This window comes from Anabas testudineus, chromosome 9, assembly GCF_900324465.2.
Source record: "Anabas testudineus chromosome 9, fAnaTes1.2, whole genome shotgun sequence".
NCBI lineage: Eukaryota > Metazoa > Chordata > Actinopteri > Anabantiformes > Anabantidae > Anabas > Anabas testudineus.
This window is the reverse complement of record NC_046618.1, coordinates 1,128,190-1,136,793: the sequence shown is the minus strand read 5'-3', so window position 1 is coordinate 1,136,793 and position 8,604 is coordinate 1,128,190. Positions and strand designations below refer to the sequence as shown.

Here is an 8,604-nt window from a genome sequence, read left to right as displayed (position 1 = left end):
TCAGGGCGAATCAAGAACAAAAATGAAGTAATCTGTCTGCTATAAATATATAATATATTTATTATATATAATATATTGTATATACACCTTGTTGTCTCATATTGGTCTAGCTTTGTGGGAAGAGACTAATTGGGTTAAAGTTTGGCTTTTACCACATACATTTTTATTGAATGACAAAGACAAAGAGATCTCAATTAAAATGCTTCACAGGTTTTACCCAACAAATCAAAAAAGAATTAAGAGTAAAAAAATATAGACTTAAGACACTGACAAACACACTATTCCCACTGTAAAACATGGTGGCAGCATCATGCTGTGGGAATGCTTCGTGGCAGTCGTTCCTGGTAGGCTTGTTAAGGTAGAGGGTAAGATGAATGCAATCGTGGACAATCCTGGACAATCTTATTCAGTCTGCAAGACAACTACGGCTTGAAAGAAGATTAGGTTTCCAGCACAACAACAAGGTGAATGTTCTGGAGTGGCAGAGTCAAAGCCCAAACCTGAATCCAAAAGAGAATTTGTGGATGGGCTTAAATAGGGCTGTTCACACCTGATCCTCACGCAGCCTGACAGAGCTTGAGCCATTTTGCAAAGTAGAATGCCATAAAATTCCGGTGTCCAGATGTGCAAGCCTAATTGAGACCTATCCACACAGACGCCATGCTGTGATTAGAGCCACAGGTGGATCTACTAAAAACTGACCTGAAGGGGGTGGATATTAATGCAAACACTGATTTCACTGATTCCTATATATTTTTATTTAATTGACATTACTTTGTAGAAACTTGTTTCACTTTGACAATTAGGTATTTTTCAAAGACTTTCAAGACATGTATTGACCATGATTAATTTATAGTGTCAATAAAAGGATGAAACATCCAAGGGGGTGATTTTTTTTTATCAACACTGTATTGTTGATAACATCTATCCACAGTTCACATTAATTGTATGCACATGAGTTTGTCACTTGTTGTATAATAAAACTGTTACTGTACTCAAGTAAAAGTGAAGGTTCTTTTCCACAAAAATAATCCACTGCAAGTAAAAGTATACATATAAATAAATATATTAATTAAATATATAAATACATTTAAATAATGATGACAACTAAAATGTAGAAGTCTGGTCCAGATGTGTTTGACATATTCTCAAAGGACAAAAGCAGCAAGTAGGCCTATCACTGTAACTCAGCGAGATGGAGACAGTTAAAGGAAGATATAATCAGCACTGCTGAGGCTGATTGAGACAAACTATAGCTGGGATTACGGCTGGGATGGAGCTGTTGATTGTGACTGTAGCCGTATATGTGCCCCAGTTGTTATTGTCTTTGCTCCGTGTAATTAAACACTATATGAACCACTCAATAGTGTTAAACAGAGTGGCAGATCACCTGCAGCTATAGCAAATAACGCATACAGCTGGAGCTGATCCTAGTTGTCCTAGGAAGTGTAGCTTGCAGGTCTTAATGGTCTATAATGGTTATCATGGTTCTGACTGTACCTGCTAGTTCATGATGGCTAAACATTTATATGAATAACTCGGGATGCTGGAGCTGATTCCAGCTGTGGGCCAAGGGACAAGATCTCTACAGGTTATCCTACTGTAAACCTCCTTTCTGCCTATAGCGCTGCTGAGTGATTCATATAGTTTTTAGCTACAATGAACTAATATGGACAATGTGAATTAGAACAACTGGAGCACAGATACGGCTCCAGCCGTAATCCCAGCTACAGTCAGTCTCAATCAGCAGCATCCTCCGTTGACTAACTGTCTCACTAACTGAGTTACAGTGATATTTGCTGCTCAGCAGCCAAACGTGAGGGTGAACCTGTGGCCACAGCCAGTATAGCCTGTATCTACTGATACAGGCTATACTGTAAAAAAAGCTGCCGTGACCCTTAAGGTGCTCCGTACGAACGAGCCTAGTGACTGCAGCGCCTGGCTCCAACATCTGCGGCCGCCTTGGTCTCACGAGGTTATGGTTGCTTACGTGTGCATGACGTCAGAGTAAGTCGGCATCAAGGCGGACAGGAAACTAACCGGCATGCACTGCGCGCCGATCACCGGTGATCGAATCTGCGCAGAACTGGATCGACCTGAGCACAGTAATAAAACACAAACAAATCTTTGTAAAATTCATTACAGTCGAACAGCATCTTAAAAGGCAAACTGTTTAATTTCTATATTTATAACAGAAAAGTGTGGAGAGAAATTATAAAACGGGCTACTATAAAATTCTATTTCGGATGTATTTGTTACACGCTCGATGACAACAGAGTGTAATCATGTGTAGTGCATCTGTGATGGAAGTGTTTCAGGAAGTTGCGTATGACGTCTAGCAAGGTACAATGGCGCCTCTAGATTTGGATAAATATGCGGAGATTGCAAAACAGTGCAAATACCTCCCAGAAAATGACCTCAAGGTAAATGTTACTTTATCTAAATCTTTTTTCACTAAGATACACGACTTAGACTGGAACTGGAACGTTAAGTCACTGCAGTTCTACGCTGTAAAGTGGCAATTAGCTGAAGTTAGCTTCAGCTAGCTAATAACGTAGTGTTAGCTTTCTGGTTTCACTCCTTGGCCAGGAAGTCAGAACCGTTAACATTAAGTTAAATAAATAGTTGGACTTACAGTATAACTGTTCTATTGGCGTTATGTGTTATCAAAGCACGAATGAAAATGACCTGCTTCGTTATGTCGTTACGTGCTGTGGTTAAAAGGACCAGATAATGTTAATAATAATAATATGACGTGATGCTGCTGATTGTTGTTGTTTATTACCACAACCCTACCACCAGGCTAACGTTAGAGCTACATTTGAATTATAAGTAGTGTTATGTCCAGTATGTCCAGCAAGAGGAAATGTTAGCTTAACCCATAAGTAATTGTAAGAATAATTTAGTATTTGGAGTTGTGTTTTGTGTGTATTAAAGTATATTAACTATATGACTTAGCTTGCTGTCATTCCATAGTTGTTTGTTGTTATTGTTATTATTCTATCATATTCTTTGGCATATACACACATCATGTATTGTGTAGTCATGGTTCAAGCATGAACAGCCTGCTAAAACAAAGGCTTTGGAAGAGGGATAACTATACTTTGCTATAAATCGTGTCATAAGCTGTCACTGCAGCATAGACTAATAAAGTAATTCTTATAGTTTACTGGTCCTCACAATTGAGTGTTTGAGATGTTAGTGAGATCCAGTAACATCGCAGCTTTTAATAGAAATCACTGCTGCATTTCATCTGTACAGAGGTTATGTGACTATGTGTGCGATCTTCTGCTGGAGGAATCCAATGTTCAGCCTGTCTCTACTCCTGTAACAGTATGTGGCGACATACATGGACAGGTAAGGACCAAGTCTCAAAACAAGAAACAAGAAGCACTTTTAATGTGAGAGGCCACACAGCATAAAAGATCTGAACTTGTGTCTCTTTGTATCTCAGTTTTATGATCTTTGTGAGCTCTTCCGAACTGGTGGCCAGGTTCCAGACACAAATTACATATTTATGGTTTGTATATTTAATCAGTTTAAATTTGAGAAGCATTTATCTTAATGGATTTGTTTTAACTACTGTTTAGCACAGTGTTGGTTAGAAACCTCTGCTATCTTTAGGGAGACTTTGTTGACCGGGGGTACTACAGTCTGGAGACATTCACCTACTTGCTGGTGCTGAAAGCCAAATGGCCTGACCGCATCACACTCCTACGTGGGAACCACGAAAGCAGACAGATCACACAAGTTTATGGCTTTTATGGTGAGATGTAATTCATGGAAAAACATTGTTTTTTGTGCAGCTATGAGCTTCACTCTCACTAATACACATTTACTAATACATGAAACAAAACACTTTTATGTCCTACAGATGAGTGCCAGACCAAGTATGGAAATGCAAATGCATGGCGTTATTGCACCAAGGTCTTTGATATGTTAACAGTTGCAGCTGTAAGTATTGTTGCACCTTGTGAATTGTATTTGTTGTTGTTTGTTTTGTTTTGTTTTTCAAATTATCTACGAATATGGATGATATTATCTAATATGCAATAGTCCCATCTATAAGTTATTGTCTACGTTATGTTTATTGCCCCTGAGAGGATAGTGTTAGTCCGGAGTGCTGCACCCCACACTATCATCAGATATATGGTGAACTGTATGTGTGATGTCCTAAAACATGTTTTTGTGTAATTTTCTGTCAGCTGATGGATGAGCAGATCCTCTGTGTCCATGGAGGCCTCTCCCCAGACATTAAAACCCTAGATCAAATCCGCACCATTGAGCGAAACCAGGAGATCCCCCACAAAGGAGCATTTTGTGATCTGGTGTGGTCAGACCCTGAAGACGTGGACACTTGGGCGATCAGCCCCAGAGGAGCTGGCTGGCTGTTTGGTGCAAAGGTCACTAATGAGGTAAGGTTGCTTTTACTTTTATTGAGTTAACTTTTATTGACAAGCATCACTCAATGCAGAAGCCACTCTTTCAAAGCTCATTATACAATCTGCATTATCAACATGCATGCATGCATAACAGTTCATCTTACCTCAGAAGATCACTCAACACACTTTGTACTTGTCTCAAAATAAGTTTGTTTTAAAAAACAAACAAACAGAAAAACACTGACAGCAATTCTCATTCAGAAACATTGTCAGCACAGAATGCAAACCAAGATCATGTGTTCTGTTCTGAAATTGCCTATTGCTGCTACAACATTGGTAAAAAAAAAAAAGGTATTGAAAGTACCAAGTAAGAAGGCTCTTATTAGAAAATGATAGAGACCAGAAATCTCTATGGTAGAAGGCTGTATAGTAGTATATGCATAATACAGTGAAACAGCAACAAATCAGAAATGCAGCAATTTGCTTCATATACTTTTTACTTGCACATACAGTGGAAAAATAACGGATGGAATCATGGAAACAAAGAAACTAATTCCTGAAATTCCTGCTGCAAAAAAAAGGTTATAAAAGAGACACAAAAAGACAATAAGAAGGTTATTATTACATAATATTGTAAATGTTGTGTAAATACGAGGTTCATTCAATAAATAAGGTGAATGTTTCGGTATAAGGACTTCTAATACAGATAGAAGCTTACTTACTGGGAAGCTTACTTTTCTCTTCAAAGTCCTTGCAATGTCATCCACTGTCACCCTTCTGTCAGACTGAATGAGGTCATTGACTGATACGATCACCTCAGGAGACCTCACTTCTGTAGGCCTCCCAGGCCTGCGTTCATCCTCAACACTGCTCCGTCCTTCTTTAAACAATTTAGCCCACTTGTAGACATTTTTTTGGCTGAAACATGTGGCACCATACACAGTTGACATTCTCCTATGAATTTCAACAGGTTTGCACCATTCAGCAACGAAAACCTTGATAACTGACCGCTGCTTCTTGGTCAGCCATCTTTGTTAATCGCCAAAACTCTCAAGGTTTTTTTTTAAATCTGCAAAAGAAATTAAATCCATGTGAAAAAGAAGTAAAACAAAAAACAACAAAAAAAGTAAGCTTCCATCTGTATTAAAAGTCCTTACACCGAAAATAATTATTGAATGACCCTCGGATTTTTATACTTCAGTACAGAAAAGCATGAAAGTTGCAATTATTCTATTTTGAATGCGTTTTTGACAGCATTTATAAGGTAATCCAAACTAACTCATTTGGATTTTGGAATTATGCTGCTGATTGTGTTTTGGCAATGAGACTTCGGTTTTGACAGAGGCATGTTAGCAATAAAAAGAAACTGGAACATTACATAGAAAACATGCATCAAGCATATACTGCAATTAGAACACATACAGTGGCAAGAAAAAGTATGTAAACCTTTTTCTTCAATCTTCATCTAAGTCAACAGTATTAACAAATATAATGTGCCCAAATATAATGTACACAAAAATTCTGATCCGAAATGCCTCAGAATACCTTGACTTACTTGAATTCATGACTTACTTAAAGGTGGAAAGGGTTACAAAGTGATTTAAAAGGCTTTAAAAATTCATTAGCACATAGTTAGGCACACAATCTACAAATGGAGACACTGAACAACGTGCAGGTCTGATCCATAGCTACAGGAAGCGCCCCGATGAGGTTATTGCTGCCAAGCGGGTGTCAAAGACATGAAAGATCAGAATTTATTTCGTATTATTTTAGGTACATCATATTTGTCAATACTGTTGACTTAGATGAAGATCATGTTTTATGACAAATTAATGCAGAAAACCACAAGATTTCAAAAGGTTTACATGCTTTTTCTTGCCACTGTACATATCTGCTGTACTTGTATTTTATTTTAGATGAAATCATAAAAAGCAGTGCCTTGCACCATACACATACATAACAGTCCTTTTGTGTACAATTATTTTGAAATATTTTTTTTTGTTGTTGTTAAACACTTTTTAAATAACTGCATTATTCTTCTATTTGGTGTATTTTCAATATTTGATTTGTACTGTGTGTAGTGCTCTGTCCTTGTCCCATGTTTTACATGGTATAGTTTTACATTCACTTTATTTTAACCCTAACCCTAATACATAAAAAAATCTGTTCACTGAAATAATTTGAAACTGACAAAATTATAGAACAAAATTTACTAAAATGAACTCATGAAAATCAGACATAGCTTATGAGTTGTGGTTCACCAGAAGTTTTTTTAATAAACAAACTAATGAAACTGGCCTGGACAAACAGGATACTACCCAGGCCCCTAGAAAAGATGTTAAATAACAACAAAACTGGAACGTTTTGGCAAGTCACTTCAGCTCTATGTTCACAGATGCAAAAATGAAGCATACAAAGAGGAATACACTGTGAAACACAGAGGTTATGTTCTAGGGCTATTTCGCTCCATCTGGCACAGGGTGTCTTAAATCAGACACCCAATCAAATGCAGAAGTCTCATTGAATTGCAGAAATTGATTGCAGTGATTGCTTCAAAAGATTGTGTTACAAAATATTAAGTTAAGGGTACTGTCATTTTTGTCCAGGCCTGTTTCATTAGTTAGTTTTTTTAAAATGGTTCTGTTAAGCCACAACTCAAAAGCAACGTCTGATTTTTGTTAGTCATAAGTTATTTCAGTGACCTTTGAGGGTTTTTCTTTTTTCAACTAAAGGGTACCAACAATTTTGTGCACACATGTATGATCAAACCACCGCTGTTCACTGCTTGGTGGGGTCTCTAAAGAAAATAGACAGAAGGAAAAGTGATATGTATTCACATCTGTGATTTCTTAAGCATATTTTTCACTTTCCCGCTCTTGTCTTCCAAAAACCTGCAGTTTGTTCACATCAACAACCTGAAGCTGATCTGCCGGGCACATCAGCTTGTCCATGAGGGCTACAAGTTTATGTTTGACGAGAAGCTGGTCACAGTGTGGTCGGCTCCTAACTACTGCTATCGCTGCGGCAACATTGCCTCTATTATGGTCTTCAAAGATGCTAACACAAGAGAGCCAAAGCTCTTCAGAGCAGTGCCCGACTCTGAAAGAGTCATTCCTCCCCGAACGACCACACCTTATTTCCTGTAAGCACATTAAAATGGAAACAACGCAGCCATTTGTTCAGTGCACAGATACCGACCGAATTACTGGCATCAGCAGTTTGTACACATAAGGATTTTGTATAATGTATGAGTATTTGCAGTGAATTTCCTGGTGCCACTTGTCAATTGTTATTTTCCGCTGTGCATTTAATGCCATTATTCTGCAGCTTAAATTAAATGTTGCATCAAGTCAGTTGACTCAGTAGCGTTGCTGTGCTGCTGAAATATTTGCGAGGAAGGATCCAAATTACACAAACTGACAACTGACACTCAAGTTTATATTTATAAATGCTCATTGAAAATTGACTCTACTGAGGAAATTGCAGATGAAGTGTTATAAACAATGTTTTATTTTATTTTGTTATGGTAATATATTAGAGCTGGGTGTAAAATAATAAGAAACTGCAAACATGGAAAACTTGCACCTGTTCTAGCAAGTTTTAATGAAGTCAAGCACTTGGTGTTAGTATGTGATCTTATGAATAAATATGTAAACCTATGAGTTGTAAAAGAAAATAACTATATTCATTAGAAATTTTAGTGTCATTAAGGCTGTTGCCTTAAAAAAAATCAGTCATTTCCAGAATTGGAATGAGCACTTGTAATTATTATTTTTCTGTGTGTCAATATACTGTTTTTAAATAAAAAGCAAATGTAAAAATGTGAAATGTCAGACATCATTACAGGGGTGAGGGAGAAAACAGGACCACACTCTGTCAGAAAAGAGAAAAGTCACACACTATTTATTTTTCTTTCATTACACATTGCATTACCTGTGTCATTTTTTCAGTAAGCTTAGGCTATGTCAGCACATTTCTCTGAACTGCATTAATTATGCTAACATATTGTATTGATAATGGTGTTGGACCACTGAGTAGTCTTCTCCGGCACATCCTAGAAATTCTCAGTGGACTCTGTGGTGGCCAATCCATGTGTGAAACTGATGTCTCATGCTCCCTGAATCCCTGTTTCACAATGAGAACCTGATGAATCCTGGAATGTGTCTGTGCCATTAGAGAAGAAAAACCTGGTGGTTTAGTACATTCAGCTAGTCAGCTTACA

General features: G+C 37.5%; 1 protein-coding gene across 1 annotated transcript; it reads left to right on the top strand.

Moving 5' to 3' along the window:
• Nucleotides 1-2,274: 2,274 nt before the first annotated feature.
• On the top strand, nucleotides 2,275-8,097 carry LOC113151127 (serine/threonine-protein phosphatase 6 catalytic subunit). The gene is made up of 7 exons (XM_026343974.1): nucleotides 2,275-2,423; nucleotides 3,262-3,357; nucleotides 3,455-3,520; nucleotides 3,625-3,766; nucleotides 3,875-3,954; nucleotides 4,206-4,415; nucleotides 7,280-8,097. The coding sequence occupies exons 1-7, from the start codon at nucleotides 2,349-2,351 to the stop codon at nucleotides 7,526-7,528; spliced, it is 918 nt and encodes a 305-aa protein (XP_026199759.1). The 5' UTR covers nucleotides 2,275-2,348; the 3' UTR covers nucleotides 7,529-8,097.
• Nucleotides 8,098-8,604: the final 507 nt, after the last annotated feature.

Coding starts and splice junctions, on each gene's coding strand:
- LOC113151127 (XM_026343974.1), top strand. CDS start 2,349: ATGGCGCCTCTAGATTTGGATAAATATGCGGAGATTGCAAAACAGTGC. Junction 3,358..3,454: donor GTGGCGACATACATGGACAG/GTAAGGACCAAG, acceptor TTTGTATCTCAG/TTTTATGATCTTTGTGAGCT. Junction 3,521..3,624: donor ACACAAATTACATATTTATG/GTTTGTATATTT, acceptor TGCTATCTTTAG/GGAGACTTTGTTGACCGGGG.